This window comes from Schistocerca nitens, chromosome 2, assembly GCF_023898315.1.
Source record: "Schistocerca nitens isolate TAMUIC-IGC-003100 chromosome 2, iqSchNite1.1, whole genome shotgun sequence".
NCBI lineage: Eukaryota > Metazoa > Arthropoda > Insecta > Orthoptera > Acrididae > Schistocerca > Schistocerca nitens.
Window position 1 is genome coordinate 170,881,255 of NC_064615.1, and position 19,340 is coordinate 170,900,594.

The 19,340-nt window shown below is 40.1% G+C and overlaps 1 protein-coding gene across 1 annotated transcript in view; it reads right to left on the bottom strand.

Annotated features, from left to right (window-relative positions):
• Positions 1–19,340, bottom strand: part of LOC126234903 (neuroligin-3-like) — a 443,765-nt gene that overhangs the window by 162,218 nt on the left and 262,207 nt on the right. The window contains exon 9 of the mRNA XM_049943642.1: positions 19,127–19,245. Within this exon, the coding sequence (XP_049799599.1) occupies positions 19,127–19,245 (119 nt within the window). The remainder of the gene's footprint in view (positions 1–19,126; positions 19,246–19,340) is intronic.

Consider the following 19,340-nt stretch of genomic DNA (forward strand, 5'->3'; position numbering starts at 1 on the left):
TTTGGCCAACCATTCACCACAATGACAAACAATCATTCTGTCTTCTGGCTAACAAAGGATCTGTCAGGTTATCTGGCGAGATAGGTACTGAAGCTTCAGGAGCACAATATCACACTGGTATACAAAATAGTGCGCGAACGCAAACTCGCAGACTGCCTTTCAAACATCCTTTGGCAGAAGACAGCAACATGTATGAAATCTCTGACACTGCTGCATAAAATGACGTTGCTGCTGAAAAGAGGGAAGATCCACTACTGCTGAAAACCTTGAAGGAGGAAAAACCGGCCAAAGGAGATTTCCAATTAATTAATGGCACATTTTTTAAGATGAACTATGATCGAATGGAGCAAATACAGTTTCTCGTCATCCCAACTCATTTATGGCCAGCTATCCTGAAGTTTTTCTCGACACTCCAACATCTGGTCCCCTGGAATTCGTCAATACTGTGAACAGAATCCCATACAGCTATCATTGGCAAGGACTCTACCGATCTGTTAGACGCTATTTTAACCACTTAAGGCATGTCGACGACGGAAGCCCATGCCACAGTTAGCTGCAGGGTATTTGGTACTAACTGCAACATCATTTGACCGAATAGCAATCGACCTCTTGGTAAGATACCTGAAGTCGAAAAATGGGAAGCGTTGAGTAATACCTTGCAGTGACTACTTCAGAACCTTCGCCGTCACTAAAGATACAGCAATCGCCAAAGATAAAGAAATTGGGAGTCCCTTGTTGAAGACATCAGTTCGAAGCACGTAGCATACCGCGTGACGAAGTAAAGAACGATTTCATACCACACCTAGGTCCAAACCCCACCACCGCGATTGCAGTCGTGCTAGTTAGCTCCCGCCCCATTCTCAGTGAGAGCCAAGTTTTGCTGCTAAGCAGTCACGCCACCTTGTTTTGTAACTATTAGAAATAGCGGTTTCGATTGAAAATCCCGCATTTACCCAAATTTATAGGCATAAATATATGTTTATGGTGTTAGTGGAATGTTGTGGGTAAAGGTATTTCTGATTCATGACAATGCGCGGCCTCATTAATCAGCTCGAATGACAAAGTTGTTTATGCACTGTTATTAGGTTATTAAATTTAGTAGTTTTCAACGATGTCTCGGGCTTTTTCTGGTCAAATAACGGTTTAACGCACTTTCGGAAACTTTAGTTCACTCTGTTTCATAACACAGTCGTTTGTGAGTTGTAGTCATTTATTAAATTTAGTACGGTAGTTTTTAGCCGGAAACGCCGGCGTTTCTTACTGTTTTTAGTGAAATATTTCAGTAAAGACTTTCGTTCGTTGTGTTCAGTTTCGCCGAATGTCCCAGTGGATGCTTGGATTTTTGGTTTTAGACAAGAAATTGTGTGAAATTATTATGGTACTGGTATTAGTTGTGATTTAGTGGTATTAATAAACGTAGTTGCCTTGTTAGTCGAGAGCTACATTCGAGATCACAATTGCTAGATTTTTAAATCGTTCTCCTGTAGTAATTGAACTTAGGTAACATAGACGTTTAGGTTTTTCAGTAATTGTTAACATTTTACCATGAGTGTGAAGTCTGGGCTTTGACGCAGATTTGTGACTAGTGGGTTACTATGTGAGATTTGTTATAGCGAGATACTCTCCTGGAAATGCCGTATCTGTAGCAGAAATAAATTGATAGTGGAGCAAGAGCGTAAGATATGTGCCCTTCAGGTGCAGTTACAAAACGCAAAGAAGGAGCTAAAGAGGCTGAGGTCGGAGAGGGGCGTTGGATATTGGGATGTGGCAGTTGGTAAGAAGACAGCTTAGAGGAGGAGATATTAACCCTAGCATGCATGGTGCCGAAAACACACATGAATTCATATGCAGGGCCTCCACGGCCCTGCCCTAATTTAAAATTTTCCTCTTTTCATATTATCATTCTTTGGAGTTAAATTTATTTCTGTCAAATTTATAGTCATATTGAAGGATTCCTAAGATACAGTAATTTTTTTAAAAGAACTCTAAGAGTGAATTTTTATTAGGTACATACATTTACATACAACATATACAAATAATTTTATTAATTCACTTTTAAGTTGCAGTTTACATTTTATAACATTTATTACAACCAATTTCTTCAATTAAAACATACTCAGTATTCACAATATTACGTATAAAGGCCATATTTTGACAAAAAGTTATTAATCATTGTTCACATAAAATTGCATTTTTCTTAGTTATCAACATGTGACAAACAAGAAGCACAAAGAACGCCACTATGTTCCTTACAAATGTTGGTTTTACACTTAATGCATGTCATAGCACTTTTCCTGTATTTATTATATGGACAATAACTGCATCTCCTTCTTTTTCCTGAAACAGGTAGTTGGTTCGGCAATATGACATCTTTTTGAACACCACATTTTTGCATGGCATCAACGATTTTCTTTGGAAGATTAGGGATCTGAATGCGAAGTTCCATTAGTGGCCTTACTATTTCCTTTGCTAAATCTCTTAGGAACAAACGCCTTTTATCACTTCTTCCACTATGATATGTCAGATGTTGGGCGGAAAATAAAACTTCACTGTTCATTGCTGCGACGTCCATCATATTCATCCATAATGCAAATGGCCATCTTCTTGTTTGTCTCTTGCAAGTGTAATAACGAATTTTCTGGTCCATTTGATCTACTCCACCCTTCGTAAAGTTATAGAACTTTATTATATCTGGTTTCTTTTTTGCATGAGTTTCATCAATGTTTCTGTGTGATGCATTGTGCTAATGAGAACTACAGACTTTTTCTTTTTGGGAACATAACTCACCATTGTAATGTCACCTCTAAATGCAAACAAAGAGGAATGAATCGCTCTTGAGGCAGATGGTTTCATCTCATGAGGATTGTTCCCACCACTGTAATTTGCTTCTGAAGCATCTCTTCTGCCAGCTGCACACTAGTAAAGAGGTTGTCAACAGTAATATTTTTTGATGATCCTTCAATGCTTTTAGTAAGATCTTTCACCACATTCAATCCAAGATTTTTCTGAATTGGTTCATGGGGCTTCCTTCTCGTGTAAACAATTCCGTCTAAAACATATGCAGATGTAGCATCACATAACCAAAATATTCTTATGCCATACTTGGTAGATTTAGAGGGCATATACTGGGTGAAGCTGCATCTTCCACGGAATGGGACTAGCTGTTCGTCAACTGTGAGGGAATCATTGGGAATCATTCTATTCCTACACTTGTCAAGAAATAGTTCCCATACATAGCGAACAGCTGCAAGTTTGTCATCTGCAGATCGAGCTTCGCAGGTACGCCTGTCATCAAATCTAATCATCCTCCTTATATCCTCGAATCTATTTACTGACATGGTGGCCTTATATGTAGGATTTGCCTTTTCATCCAAGAATAATTCTCTAATAGGGCATCCCAACTTTTCTCAACACCAGAAAGCAGTAAAAGGCCAAGAAAACCCTCCATTTCGGCAAGCGAAACGTTTTTCCACGTTTTACCACGTAAAGCAGCTACTCTTCTGCCTTCAATATTTGTGCAGTTGATGATTTCCTCTAGTATTTCCTTGGAGATGAAATAGTCCCAGCCATCCTTAGGTTTACAGGTTTTCAAACCACGGGCTGGACCAGGTACCTTCTTTACGATATTATGGACAGGCGTGCGAAAAGTTGCAGCAGGATCTAATTTCCAAATCATTCCATTCCGACTAATGTATGTGTGGTCTTCTATACCTTTTTGTGGTGTTTCTTCATTTTCAGACTCTGATGAAGTAATATTATCGGAAGGACTGTCACCTGTCTCAATATTCACATCTGCAGGTTCATTGGCTGATTCTTCACTACTTGCATCTTCAAAAATATTTCCTTCCTCGCAAGAATCATCTTCTTCAAACCACTGAGCCACAACACTTTCAAAATTAGCTGCATTTGCACGTACTGACTCTCTTGCTTTGCGTGTCGAAGCCATAGCAAAAGGAGTGTTTCTCGAACAGCAGCTTGTGCAGCACTAAACGAGTCATACTCGTAACAATATGGGCTTTGCAGCAACAAACAAGCTACAGTAACAATGAAGCTGACAAGAGCAGCACAGGAGAACAATACTATGCAATAATAAAACATTTGATAGTAAAAAGATCAATAATACACCGACTTCGCCAATATGTGAAAGTAATGTGTATTATTTTTTAGTTATACTATTACTACTACAGCTACTGCTGCTGTAGGCACTCCTGTTGCTGGAAATACCACTACAGTTATTGTTGTATTAATTACTGCTCCCAAACAAATGTTGAAGACAGTATAGGCTAAAGAATATTTATAAATGTGTGAGGGCTTCTGAAGCCCTGCTTATGCATTCACGGTGTATGGGTAAACGTATTGAATTATACAAAAAACTTAAAAAGGTATCTCGTTCAGACTTGATAGGAGGAATGTCACTGTGTTAGTGAAAGAGTACTGGAAAGCAGTTTGAAATCAAACAAAAAATTACACAATTTTTTAGAAATGAAGACATACAAGGGCCTCGGAGGCCCTGTATATGCATCCTTGGGTTAAGACAGTTGTACTTTGGGTATCACCAATAGATTTGGTCAACTGACAAAGTTTAGTGGAGAAGAGCCTCTCGTAGCTGCAGGTGTAGGAAACATGCAACAGACGTCAGCAGTTAGGGAGCCTAAGTCAGTTGCAAATTCTAATAGAAAGAAGAAGGTTCTGCTACTAGGTAGTTCGCATGGAAGAGGTGTAAGCCAGCAGTTGCAGGAAATGTTGGGGAGTGAGTACTTTGTCACCACCACTGTGAAGCGTAGTGCAGGGTCGGCACAGGTGATGTTAACATAGGGAAGTTACGTACGAATTTTACGAAAGAGGATCAGGTAGTGACAGTGGTTGGAGCTGGGAATAGTCTTGATAGGGACGGGAAGTATTATTTAGGTTGTGACCGGAAAAGATAGCTATTGAAACTGGTGGCCTAAATGTGCACCTCGTGCAACTGATTCAGTGTCATGATCGGCATCATCTTATTGCTGTTGTTAGGCGTGTTAACATGGGGCTTGAGAAGGTACTGATGGCGCAGCGAAGCGTTCACATTGGAGTGGCGCCAATTGAGTCTCTCAACTGATCAGGTTTCACTTGGCATGGCCTGCACCTCAATAGGTATGGGAAGGAAGGCTGACAAAGCTTATAGGTGACATTGCAGTGGGCTGTGGTGGAATGGTTCATGGGAAAGTTCCTGTAGTTTTCCCGTTTTTAGATTGAAGTCAGATGATTGGTATCCCTGCTTAAAGGAAGTCTCCCTAACAAAGATACCACCTTCAACGGAGGTCATTGAAGTCAGATGATTGGTATCCCTGCTTAAAGGAAGTCTCCCTAACAAAGATACCACCTTCAACGGAGGTCAGACAGCCAAGTAGTGATGGAATTATTATATTTCATCAAAATGTAAGAGGTATTTGAAATTAAGTTAGTGAACTGTTTATAGATGTTAACTCTGGCATTAGTGGTATACCAGAGCACCACTTAAATAATGTCACAAATCAGAAGCTTCGTTTGCAAGATACAGATTAGCTGGCTGTTTTTCAAGGAGTTGTTTGCGGAGTGGGGGAGTGGCCATGTACGTAAAAAACAGCATGCCATTTGCGTCAGTAGATGTACCAAGGTACTGCACTGAACAGGTATTTGAATCTTGAGCAGGGGCAGTTGAAATTAGTGAAACTAAACTTCTAATTGTTGTTATTTATAGGTCCACGGACTCTGACTTCAGAGCATTTCTGTTCAAGCTAGAGAGGGTCCTGGTTCACTGTATAGGAAGAGCCAAAAATTAGTTCTATGAGGTGACTTCAATACTAATTTTGTGTGTGATTGTGCAAGAAAAAGGATGTTGGAAAATCTCCTAAATTATATGATCTCATGTAGGCCGTCTTTTTTCCAACCAGGGTGCAGGGTAACATTAGCACAGCCGTAGATAATATTTTTATTTATTCTTCATTACTAGATGGGCATTCTATTAGCAAAAGGGTGAATGGCCTTTCACACCATGACGCACAAATTTTAACTCTACAAGGTTTTCGTTGTCAAACAAATGTTCTACATAATTACAAACTATGTAGAAAAGCTAATCCAACGGCAATAGAGAGTTTTTTTTAAATCTCATTAAGAAACAAGATTGGCAGATGTTTATAGTGCTGAGAACATAGGTGACAAACATAATGCTATCCTTAACACATTCTTCACGCTGTTTGGAAGTTACTTTCCTTTAAAACCTTCTTAAGAGGGTACGCGCAGTAAAAGGCAGCCTGTGTGGCTGACTAGTGGAATAAGGATATCATATAGGACAAAGTTGAAATTATATCAAAATGTAAGAAGTAATCACAACCGATCTAGTGTAGCCCAATACAAACAGTGCTGTAAAGGTGCTTAAAAATGTTCTTAGTAAGACGAAGAGTATGCGTACACAAATAGAGTAGCTAATTCACAGGGTAAAACTAAAACCATATGATCAGTCACGAAGGAAGTGTCTGGTCAGCACCACAAGGTCGATGATGTGAAGTCAGTACGTGGTAACCATGTTTCTCTAACTGATAAATCAGATATAGGTACAGTATTTAACAATCTCTTTGTGAACATAGATGATGAATTAAATTAAAACTTACTTTCTACAGGGAATCGTATAACTCTCTGGCAAAATGCCTTTCTGAGACAGAGACAATACTCCCCCGTAATATTGACAAGGGAGAGACTGAATGAACAGTTAAACCACTGAAGGCTAAGGACTCTCATGGATATGATGGAATGCCCAGCAGAATATTAAAGTACTGTGCTACACATGTTACCCCTGTACTTAGCCATATTTTTAATTTTTCCTTTAGTAATGGTCAGTTTCCTGAACGATTAAAGTACTCAGTAGTAAAGCTGCTTTCTAAAAAGGGAGAAAGGGATAATGTAGACAATTTTAGACCTATTTCTATGACGTCAATGTTTTCTAAAGTTATTGGAAAGGCTGAGTATGTAAGGATAATTGATCATTCTATTTTACATAATCTGTTTGATTTTAGAAGTGGTTTAACAACTGAAAATGCTATATCCTCTTTTCTCTCTGAGGTACTGGATGGATTAAACAAAAGGCATCTTTTTTGATTTAACAAAGGCGTTTCATTTTGTTGATAACAAAAAAATTGCTCCAGAAATTACACCATTATGGAATATGGGGAATAGCTCACAACTGATGACCTCTTACTTTAATAACAGACGGCAAAAGGTCATTCTCCACAGTACTGAGAACAGCTACGATGTGGCATCTGGGTGGGGCACGGTTAAATGGAGAATGGTCCAGGGATCATTGCTGGGGCCACTCCTGTTGCGTATTTTATATAAATGATATGTCCTCTAGTAATCACAGGTGATTCAAAAATATTTATGTTTGCTGATGACACTAGCTTGGTAGTAAAGTATGTTGTGCGCAACGTCGCCATCGTTTCAAATAGTCAAGTTCAAGCCGGCTTATAGAAATTAAACCAACGCTAAATCACAGCAAGACTCAGTTTCATACACGCAGTTCAACAAAAACTGACGTTTTAATTTAACAGAATGGGCATATGATTAATGAAACTGAACATTTCAGATTTCTTTGCCATCAGATAGACAGCAAACTGTCGTGGAAAGCTCACGTTCACGATCTTATTAAAGGACCTAATGCTTCCATTTTTACTATTAGAATGGTTTCAGAAACAAGTAACAATTCGAGAAGAAAGGTAGTCTACTCTGCTTAGTTTCGTTCGCTTGTGACATGTGGTATTATATTTTGGTGTAATTCTTCCCATTCTCAGGGCATATTTTTGGCCCAGAAATGGGTGGTTCGTGCAATGAGTGATGTGAGTTCGCGAACCTCTTGTAGACCCCTGTTCATTAGTCGGGTTCTGATATTTGCATCTCAATACATACATTCCTTACTGTCATTTCTTGTTATCAATATCAGCCGATTGTGAAGAATTAGCAGCTTTCCCTCAGTTAATACCAGGCAGAAATCCAATCTGTATCTGGATAGCACTTCCTTGACTCTTGTGCAGAAAGGCTTGCAGTACACTGCTGCATCCATTTTCAATAAGCTACCACTAAAGTTAAAAAATCCTTACAGTAATCCACGCATTTTCAGCTCTAAACTGAAGAGTTTCCTCGTGGGTCATTCCTTCTATTCTGCCGAGGAATTCCTTAAAACATTAAGCTGACTCCTGTGTTATATTGTTGATTGTGTTTACATAAACTTATGGCTTGGCGTTCTTTTTGTATTTATAAACGTTTTATTTTATCTGTTATTACTTTTATACTGTAATTTCATGACTGACACATTCTATCACCTTGGAGATTTGCTCCTCGGTTTGATCCTAGGGAACTAGACGTGTAAAATAATTTTTTTAAAAAAAAAGAACAGCAAGTACTTCAACGTCTTAATTAGGAAGTTTTTGGACATACTCCTTACAGCCTCAACTTGGCACCAAGTGACTTGCACTTATTCTCGAAACTAAAGAAACTATTGGGTGGAAAATAGTTCGCAAACGATGAAGACGTAAGCAACTGATACTTTGGGTCAAATATTTGGAGGTAGAGGAGTACAACATGGAAACTGAAAAATTTCCCGTAGTAAAATGAGTGCCTTGACAGTTACGGCGACTACATTGGAAATAGGGTAAGGCCTTGTAATTTTGTAAATAAAATTTTGTGTTGTCTTTCGTTTTTATGCAGTTAAAACGTTTTTTTTTTTTACTTTCAGGGAGACCCTCGTATCTGCAGCGAGGCAATTATTGAAAAATATGAAATAAAATCGTCGTAACTACTGAACGTTTGCGTTAGGACGTTCAAACTGCACGGTTGGCCGCGGGGCACGGTGGGAATTAGTATGCGCATGCATAGTTTGGCTTAGCGACAATGCCCACTTTCAATTGGATAGGATCGTCAATATGCAAAATTGGCGCATTCAGGGGCTGAGAATCTGAATTTCGTGATGGAGAAGTCTCTTGACCCACAACAGATAACTGTGTGGTGAGCGATGTCCAGTCACGGAATAATCGGTGCGATATTCCTTGATGGCTCGGTGACTACCGAATGGTACGTGAAGGTTTTGGAAGATCATTTCATCCTCAAAGTAACCCTTATTTAGACGAAATGTGGTTCATGGAACACGGAGCTTTACCCCATCGAAGCAGAAGAGTGTTTGACGTCCTGGAACAGCACTTTGAGGACCGCATTCTGGCTCTGGGATACCCACAGGCCACTGGCATTAGCCTAGATTGGCCGCTATATTCTCCGGATTTGAACAAATGCGACTACTTTTAGTGGGGCTATATTAAAGACAAGGTGTACAGCAATAGTCCCAAAACCATTGCTGACCTGAAAACAGGCATTCGGGAGGTAATCGACAGCATCGATGTTCCGACACTTCAGCCGGTCATGCTGAATTTCGCTATTCGTCTGCTCCAAATCATCGCCAATGATGGCAGGCATATCGAACATGCCATAACCTAAATCAGAGTATCTGTAGTGACGTTTACATGTTGAATAAAGCGTGCACATGCTGTAGTTTGCAGTTAATGTACGTTATTTTCATATAGTTCAATAACTGTCCCCTTGTATCAGTAGCCACGTACGACACGTAATGGTGGGTTGCAGATCGAAGAACGAAGTTAAGAATTAGTCTGATTTTCAAATATCTTAAACAGTCAGGCGCTGCAATTGGCTGGTTGCAGTATATGTATTGGCAATAAGCAGACTGCCTAAGCAGTTATAGTTGGTACGAGCACTGGTAACTGTCACATGTGTTACGCCCACTAATAAATGGAAAAAAGCGTTTTTAATTATTTATCACATTAGTACATGATAATGATCACTGATAGTGGAGAAGTCTTTCCAGTCGAGACTAGTATCAGAGGAATCCCTAATCTCGCGTTGCGACATCACTCACAGGATGAGAACTGCCTGCCATCAATAGAAGAATGGCCTCTCATAACAAATTATTGAGACGCTGACAGACATGCTCTCGATGTACGTTCATGCCAATCAGAGAGACTGGGATACAATACTGCACATTGTGACATTCACATACATTCTCACAATCGCTAGGTTTAAACGACAATGAATACGTTGATCCTGTTTCAACCTGACGATACTCAGGATGACTACGTCAAACAACTCATTACCAGGATCGAAGTAGAACGACAACTGGCTCGCGTAAGGACCCTGAACGTCCAGAAGAAGAACGGAGAGCAGTACACTACCAAGCACTGACCAGTGGGATACAGTCCTGGGGACTTGGTTTGGTTTCTTACGCCTGTACAGGAATTGCGACTATCGGAAATGTTACTGAAGTGCTACTTTGGGCCGTATCGTATCCGTCGTCGCTTGTCAGTCGTCACATATGAAGTCGAGAACAATGACCCGTCATTAAGAAGACGAAAACGCAGAGACGCCGTCCATGATGTCCGTATGAAGTCCTACTAAAGTTCAGCGGTGCAGATTCACGATCGGAGGTTCAAGGAAACTGAAGACCTACTCGACAATCCCGAAGCTTCAACTGGAAGGGCTACCTTCGATGCCAGTCGTAGTGAAGAGTATGCAATACCACGAGCAGAGCGCGAGGATCCGCCAGCGTCGGCATACAGAGAACCTCTGACAAGATCTAGACCCAGGGAGCTGTAGTCGACTCCAAAGAGAATTCCTGGAACAGCGGGTCGCTATTTTACCAGGACAGGGTGCAATGACGCTAGCGCTGGCATCGTTGTTTGGCGTGCTGCGAGTCCCCATTTCGAAACCTACCGCCAGAAATTATTTGTTATTCATTATTTACCATTTCTTGAGTGTTCTTGAACATCTCGCCTTAATGATGTCTGTATATTCTGGAATATTCGATATATTATCAATATCCAGCGTCCTGGAATATTTGAAGTTTCTATAGATAGCTTTACTTTCCGTACAGTAGGTCAGTTACGTTCTGGCTGTAGTTTGGTGTCAGTAATAGACGTGCTTTCGGTTCTAAGTGTCGTACTTAAATGACGATCTTGCTTTCAGATTTGAACTTGATCGTATTTTTGTCGTAACAATATTACAGCTTACAAGAGATTTCATCAAGGCGTACAGCTGCGCGTCACACGCATATCACGAAATCCGATTTAATTTACTTTCTCGGAAACAAATACTTCACATATCACAGAAATTAGGCCAATAGATTTATTTTAAGCTGGGGTTATGGAAGACATCGACGCCTCACCTGAAGACGCCAGAAGCTGAAGGACTACCACCTGGACACAACGAGAGCTGACTGGTGTGGAAATCTTTAAACAGATTAGGATCAGGAGTTGGACGATCCAGAGACAACCTGAAGAGATGGGGCTTCATAACAGAAGATGCGTCCTGTGATTGTGGACAAGAACAAACCACAAGCCACATGCTCCAGTGCCCTTTGTGCCCTACATCCTGCACGAAGATTGATCTCCTGTAAGCCACTCCAAGCGCCTTGGAGGTTGCGAAGTACTGGGCACATGTAATATAAATACAATTTGTGTATATATATATGTACATATTTATTGATGTGTATGGCTACTGTAAATTTGTATGTTTCTGATTCGAGAATAAATAAAGCGTATAAAATATTATTTGTTGAAACAACAGAGCAAATTTTCATATAAAATAATTAAAAGATACTTATAGGACTGAAAAACGAAGTAATTAAATATTATTTTATTCTTTTTTGGTTAGAGAATTGCTGAGTGCAGTATTTCCTTCAGTAAAATTAAACAATTTAAAAAGAGATACGTATCTCCCTCTGTAACCAATTAGGTTTTCAAATAACCTGTCAGAATGATATGAGGAATGTCCTTCTTCAAAACTAGAATTACTGCCAGTTACGCAGCTTCGATGCAATTGCTAGTCTATCGGCATCGCATAATTCCAATGCTGTTTGTAGTGAAGGTATGTACGGTTACGAACACACCATAAATGAATTTGCAACTGATTTCTCAACAGAAATTGAAAAACGATTTTGATACAAACGTATAATAAAATTATGTATATTTCTACAATGTTTAGATGTTACAAACTCAAACTCATTCAAACGAATCTTATAAAGCACATGTCAGAAGAAGACATTCGAAAAATAAATCACCAGCTTCTTGGCGTTTCCAGTCGCACTAAGGCAGTGTGCTCAGTAAGTAATTCCACAAAAACGGATCGAAACGCGAGGAATATCGTCTCACTCTGATACACGCATTATTATTATTAAAATACAAAATGTACCAGTTTCTAACTTTTATTATAATGAAATCGATATTTCTGGACCTGTACTGATGCTGTCGTCTTTATTGTATAGTGATATGTGTGAATCTAAAGCACATAATGTATTCGAGTAACGAGTTATTTTTAACACTTCCTGAAACTTTTAAATTAATTGGCTGAGAAACTCCCATAATTAGTAAACTTCGCTTCTGTTAGTTATTTTGTTTCAGAAGTTCTTTCATTCAAGCTACGACTCCACAAGCGTGATTTCATCTTGGGATATACAAGTTTTAATTAGTTTTCTGTTCCGTTTGCCGTGGATCATTCCGGAACGGGTTACTAAATAATTTTCTAAACTGTTTCCTTTTGTCACATGGATCGAAGTCGACTGTATCGTCATAAAGAAACGAGAAGTCTTCTATGAATATTCAATGGTCAAAGTCATAGAATTTCGTGGTACCGTTAAATGAAGGACAAAGGGAAATATAGGATGACAAATGACACACCAGATGTGGATATTTCCTCGTTCTGACTATCTCTTAGTTCGGAGATGTGGCTACTGATGTTGCATATCGTACTAACTGGATAATTTGTAGTCTTCCTAACTACATTAATATTTTGACCGTAATGAAATGATATGGGCTTTCAGGCTTCCATAAAATTTTCACTGGATATAATTTACCTTACAATAATGAACATATATACTCCGTTACCATTCCATAAGCTGCCTCACTGCGGAACTGAAAGGATACTCCATTTTGTATATGTGAGATAGCACATTTTTCTTGACTCATGTGTCACGAAAAATTGTAGTTGGTGATGTTTTCAACCTCAGTCAGTGCTGGAAAATGATTACGAAGCATCTTTAAGGGATATCAGTAAGTCACACTAAATTTAGAAGTGACGTTAATATTTATTACAGAATTATAAACACATCACATGAGTTGCAATTTTCTTTTTTCTTCATAAACGACTTTACGGAGTAATGTCAGATGTGTTATTGTCCGATTATGCAACTTTCATGGTGGGTTTTCATACATCTTATCGGTTTAAATATGCGCACGCAGAGTTTCATACTTGGGGTGGAATACTCTAATGGTCAGTAAAATTTTCAACACTTCATGGCAGCGATTAATACCAAAATTATCATACTGCTGGTTACTGTGGTCCTAGAATAAACCACTTCATCATACTATAACTAATAACCGAAAATAAATTTCGCCAATCGCCAGCAGACATCACAGTTGTGTGACCATGTAATGCACTATTGGTCCCCCTTTGTGTAAGTGGTGTCGAAAGTTATGACATTTCATTTAAAAATTGCGATGATTGTTCCCTCTACTGCTAAAGGTACATTATATACTCTGAAGAAGGCTCCACAGTCCACACACTTAACATTTACTTATCTTTACTCGGGGTAACTGCTATGAGTGAACAATGCAATGTATATCTGAACAATGCAGTGTATATCTGTTTTTTGTTCACCCACATCCATCAATATGTTCACGATCCTTCCTGGGGGATAACTGAATCGTGATACTAATTGCCGTACAGTCCTTTCACTTTAATAGAGATGGAGTAATATGATATGTTAATAATAACAACATTCTATGTAGCCCTTTAAATACTACCAACGATTTAAGTTGAAAAGCATTCAGTCGTAAGTGTTAATGAACAATAAACTGTTTGAGCGAACAGATCTTAAAATAAAACACGAACTAACTGCAGTTTTCCGAAACAGCATTGATACATCTATTCTGTCACGAAGTTCCTCGAAGTCCGAATGGATATAAGACAAGGAAATACTTTGATCCCAATTTAATGTTATTACACACACATCACAAAAAGTTTTGCATCACCCTGGTTACCAGAACTCTGAAGATAGACTTTGACTGTGGATACTGTCTCACAGACCAAGTCGATTTGGCTATTCAGAGATGTCACTAAACCCGTCCCAAGATGTAGAAAACCATGCATGAGCAACGCATAGTAGACGGAGGGGGTCTGACAGCCGATCAGTTCCAGTCATTCCACGGCTCATGTTGTCTGTAGATCAACCTTCCCTAGACGGTCAATACCGCGGTTCGATCGCGTCCACATTGTTACTTTCTGCCAGGAATGGCCCTCAACGAGGGAAGCGTCCAGGCGTCTCGGAGTGAACCATAGCGATATTGTTCGGACATGGAGGAGATACAGGGAGACAGGAACTGTCGATAACATACCTCGCTCAGGCCGCCCAAGGGATGCAGTGGATGACCGCTACCTACGGATTATGGCTCGGAGGAATCCTGACAGCAACGCCACCATGTTGAATAATGCTTTTCGTGGAGCCACAGGACGTAGTGTTACGACTCAAACTGTGCGCAATATACTGCAAGATGCGCAACTTCACTCGCCACGGCGAGGTCCATCTTTGCAACCAAGACACCAGCAGCGCGGTACAGATGGGCCCCAACAACATGCCGAAAGGACCGCTCAGGACTGGCAACACGTTCTCTTCGCCGATGAGTGTCGCATATGCGTTCAACCAGACAATCGTCGGAGAAGTGTTTGGAGGCAACCCGGCAAGGCTGAACGCCTTAGACACACTGACCAGCGAATGCAGCAAGGTGGAGTTTCCCTGCTGTTTTGGGGTGGCATTTTGTGGGTCCGACGTACGCCGCTGGTAGTCATGGAAGGCGCCGTAACGGCTGTACGATACGTGAATGCCATCCCCCGACCGATAGTGGAACCATATCGGCAGCATATTGGCGAGGCATTCGTCTTCATGGACGACAATTCGTGTCCCCATCGTGCACATCTTGTGAATTACTTCCTTCAGGATAACGACATCGCTCGACTAGAGTGACCAGCATATTCTCCAGACATGAACCTTATCGAACATGCCTGGGATAGACTGAAAAGGTCAGTCATCATCTCACTCAGATTATTTGCTGATTAGCTGTCGTCCGTAGGGAAGTACTTTATTTAGCGTATGGCTCATAACATCACAGAAAAAATTACAGAAACAACACGATTTAAAAAAAAATCACATATGTATAAACAGAGCAATAAATAACAGTTTGTATATAAGGACACCGCCAATTGTAAATTTACACTCACAGAAGAGCAATCACAAGCAGACGTCCAGCTTAGATAATAAATAGTCGATTGCCTCTTGGGTCGCCATTAGGAAATCCTGTGGGTTACCCTCGTGTGCCCTTAGTGGGCATTCCTGCACGATGTGTGTGACCGTCTGTCTCTCAGCGCCACAGTCGCAAGCGGCCGAAGGAAGTTTACCCCATCTGTGTAAGGAGTCGGCGCATCTCCCACAGTTGTTTCTGATGCGATTAATAGTTGACCAACCTTTGCGAGGGCAATCAAATCCTTTTGGTTTACTAAAGATGCATGGCATACTGTGGCAGTTTACTGCTGTTCTGCTCTCCCATTCCTCTTTCCGTCAGTCATTTATTTTAAAGTTGGTTTGGTGCAGAGCCTGTGCGGTCTTTAGTGGAGGATGCCTAGACCGGAGTTGGTTTCCTTGGATGTCGTGAGTATCTTCATGGATTTGTAATTGAGGGTTGGCCATGATTTTTTGAAATTCTCTAACCAGAGCGTGTTCACGGCGCAGGTTAGGAGAGGCTATGTTACTGAGAACGGGCAGCCACACTGTAGGAGTTGGCCTGATTGTGCCTGATATAATACGCATTGTTGCATTAAGTTGGCTATCTACCATGTGTGTGTGTTTGCTGTTGAGCCACACTGGGGCACCTTAAGGTAGATGCTGTGGAGCACCAAGTGGTGCCACTGAGCTTCTGCAATATGTTGTTGCGTGTTTTAAGTTTCGCTGCAGCTTTCGTCAGGTGTTCTTTGAATGTTAGTGTCCTATCTAGGGTAACCCCAAGGTACTTTGGGTGTTTGTTGTGATTTAGTAATTTCCCGTCTAGATAGACTTTTAGTTCTCTGTTGGCCATTTTGTTGTTCAAATGGAAGGCAGATACTTCCGTCTTTGTAGCACTAGGTTGTAGCCTCCATTTTATAAATTACTCGCTGAGAATCCCTAGGTCACTCGTAAGGATATCTTCGGCAGTTTCTATATTTCTGTGGGCTGTTGCTAGAGCCCAGTCGTCAGCATAACCAAATTTGCGCGATCTGGTTGCAGGCATGTCAGCGATGTAAAGGCTGAAAAGGAGGGGCGCAAGCAAGGACAGAGCCTTGTGGGAGTCCATTATTGAGTTTCATCTGTACTGCTGCCGGATGAAAGTACGGGAACGCAGAACGACATATTTCCAGCTGGTGCACTTAATGGTAGTTCTCTGTTAATGTGGGGTTGTATATGACTGACCAAGGAACATCAACCCAGTATTAGCAGACTACCATATTACTGGTAAAGAGCTGGAGTCCGTCACCACGGTGGTATGTTTACGGTAAATATTAAGAAATGATAGGAAATCGAATGAAGTAAAAAAGCGGATTCAGTAGTAGTGAGTCGAATGGGATATAGGTATTTCCTGAGGGTTCTGAGAGAGGGTGGTGTGCATGTACTTCCGAGTATGGTGTTCTTAAGTAGTCATAAAGAAAACATCTGAGACCTTCACTTAGGAGAGCAGGAGCTTGGTATAGCCTTACAGAGATCCTGGTGAAGAAAGATAATATTGTTCTCGAGAAAACCTGTTTGGTAAGATTTAAGAATAGGTATTTGAGGGGGATGTTCGAATAACTCTTGTATCTTCGTTTTATATGTCGCCTTAGCATAATAAGAAAATGTAAGAGAGGCTAGGCACGCACCGAGGCTTATCTTTTCTCTTGTATGTGGAAGCCTTTACCACAGCTTTCGCCTTGACGCTCTCATCTGTTCTCTGCCTTATACTTCTTCCTTACGATCCTGTAATTTCGCCCATTCTTTTCACCATCAAGTATTCCATATCTTCATCATCACGTACTTTCTTCCCCGCAATCTTTCCTTCGATGCAAGTAATTTCACCACAGAATGTGTTCTAGTAAACCTTTGTTCGTCACTTTTATCATATTTACTAATTATTTTTTCGCTTGCTTTCTTAGAAATACGACTTCATTCGTCATATGTCAATTCATTCCATTTTCATCATTTTCTCGACAACCACATTTCAAAACCGCCCAAACCGTTTTCCTTTTTCTTTATAAATGCCCACGATTCGTCGCCATGTCACATAACACACGAGGTTAAACAATTACCGAATCACTTTCTTAATTTTACCGAAATTACTTTTGCTGTGAGTCAATCCTCACTTTTCCAAAAGCTCTTTCACTCACAGATATTCAACTTCTAGCTTCCTTCACACAGCTTCCACTTTCTGTCACCAAGGTATCTAAATTCCTACAAGATTTTAATTGTTTCAATATCTTTACTTCTAACGATGTTTTGACATTTTTTAAGGTAACCATATCCTTAAACACCTTCGATATCACCACTCTTTTATAATTAGTCCGCAGATGATTAAAATTCTTTATAGGTAAATGAGTATTTGAATTGGTTCCTAAACTCAGTGCTCCTCTGATGTAGCTGTTTAAATATAAGAGTAAGATACAGAATAGTAATTGTTCACAACAGTACTGAGCTCATCTGACAATGACGTAAAATGCGCATAATTTGTTTATGTGAGCACCTGGGTACTGTTCATACGACCACAGGGTGGAACGCAGGTAAATGCACCTGGCCGATGCGTTGCCACATACGTGTGAGTCAGAATTTAAACCCAAGGAAGCGATTAATTGTGTAGATCTCTTCTTTAATTTAATAACCTTTGCATAAAAAATACAGCAACGAAAATTTATAGTCACGTCATCATCAAAGAAGCGGCGCACTCAACCAGGATTTGAAGTCATGATGCAGGTAAACTGAACTCGTTACTGGCTCGAGGCACTATCCCTTGAAGGGTAGAAGACGGATCAAGACACACTTTAGCACAATGTCAATGGGATTCATTGCTCAGAAATACTTATCGCAAACTGCAGATTCTTTCAACAACTTTTGCAGTCTGATTAAAGCATACAAAATTAAAACTGTTCCCCGAATAACGAGTACAAATAACATATGCAGGGTCATAAGCATTAATAGAAAATTCTTTCTCCACAGAGTAAACATTCAAAAATTGATTTAGTTAGTTAATTATACAAGAATTACATAACAACTTATCGTCTGAGAACGGTGGTTGCAGTACAATGTTTCTTATTTGCTGATTCTCATTACTCTCGTCTTTCCTACGTTTATCCTCAAACCATACACTTTTGCCATTATCCATCTTAAATGATTTTCACTCCTCTGAATCACCCAACACCGTCTGATCATCTGCGAACTTAACTTTCTTTATCCTTTGTCGTCCCATCATGCCTCTTGCTATTTATAATTTCTAATGATTTGTATGATAAGTAATGAAAAGAGTTGGTAACAAGCACCACCCTCTTCTAAAACAGTTCCAATGTTAGTTTCAACACTCTTCGGCAACCCTTTGTACCGCTTTCTGTCTCGTATACAAATCTTTTATTAGTCTTATGTCGTTTCAGCCTACCCCAAAATCTTTTTACAGTCTTTGCAGGGTACTCCCGTCACCTTGTACAATCCCGAGGCATATAGACAGTCATTCGTCAATAAAACGCTAATGAAGTACATCCCTTACATTGGTAATAATTACCTTTCACCATTTTTGCACAAAAATTTACAGAGTATATGTATATTTAGCAACAGGAGTGGACGAATGTTGCAACACACCTCTGAATTTGTCCTGTTTCAGACTTATGCTAAACGAAATACCGTGTCTTCACAATTTTGGAGGCGTAAGTGTTTCATTTTAGAAAGAAATATATCAGAAGATATCATCGCTTTCGCGATGGAGACTTCAAAAATTAACAGAATGGGTGGAAAGATTTTACTCACTGATTTCCAGGTACTTCTGATGCACGGCGTCGTACTCGTCCCAGACGATGCTTCGGAAACGATTCCGCTCTTTGGAGCCCGCCAAAACCGGCTCCTGCTTCTGATGCTCGTTCGGATTCCTGTAACATCACCGTAAAGTACATCCTCACAGTGTATCGGATATAATATGGTGACGGACGAGTGAAACGGGAAAAAAACTGAAAATGAACAAAAC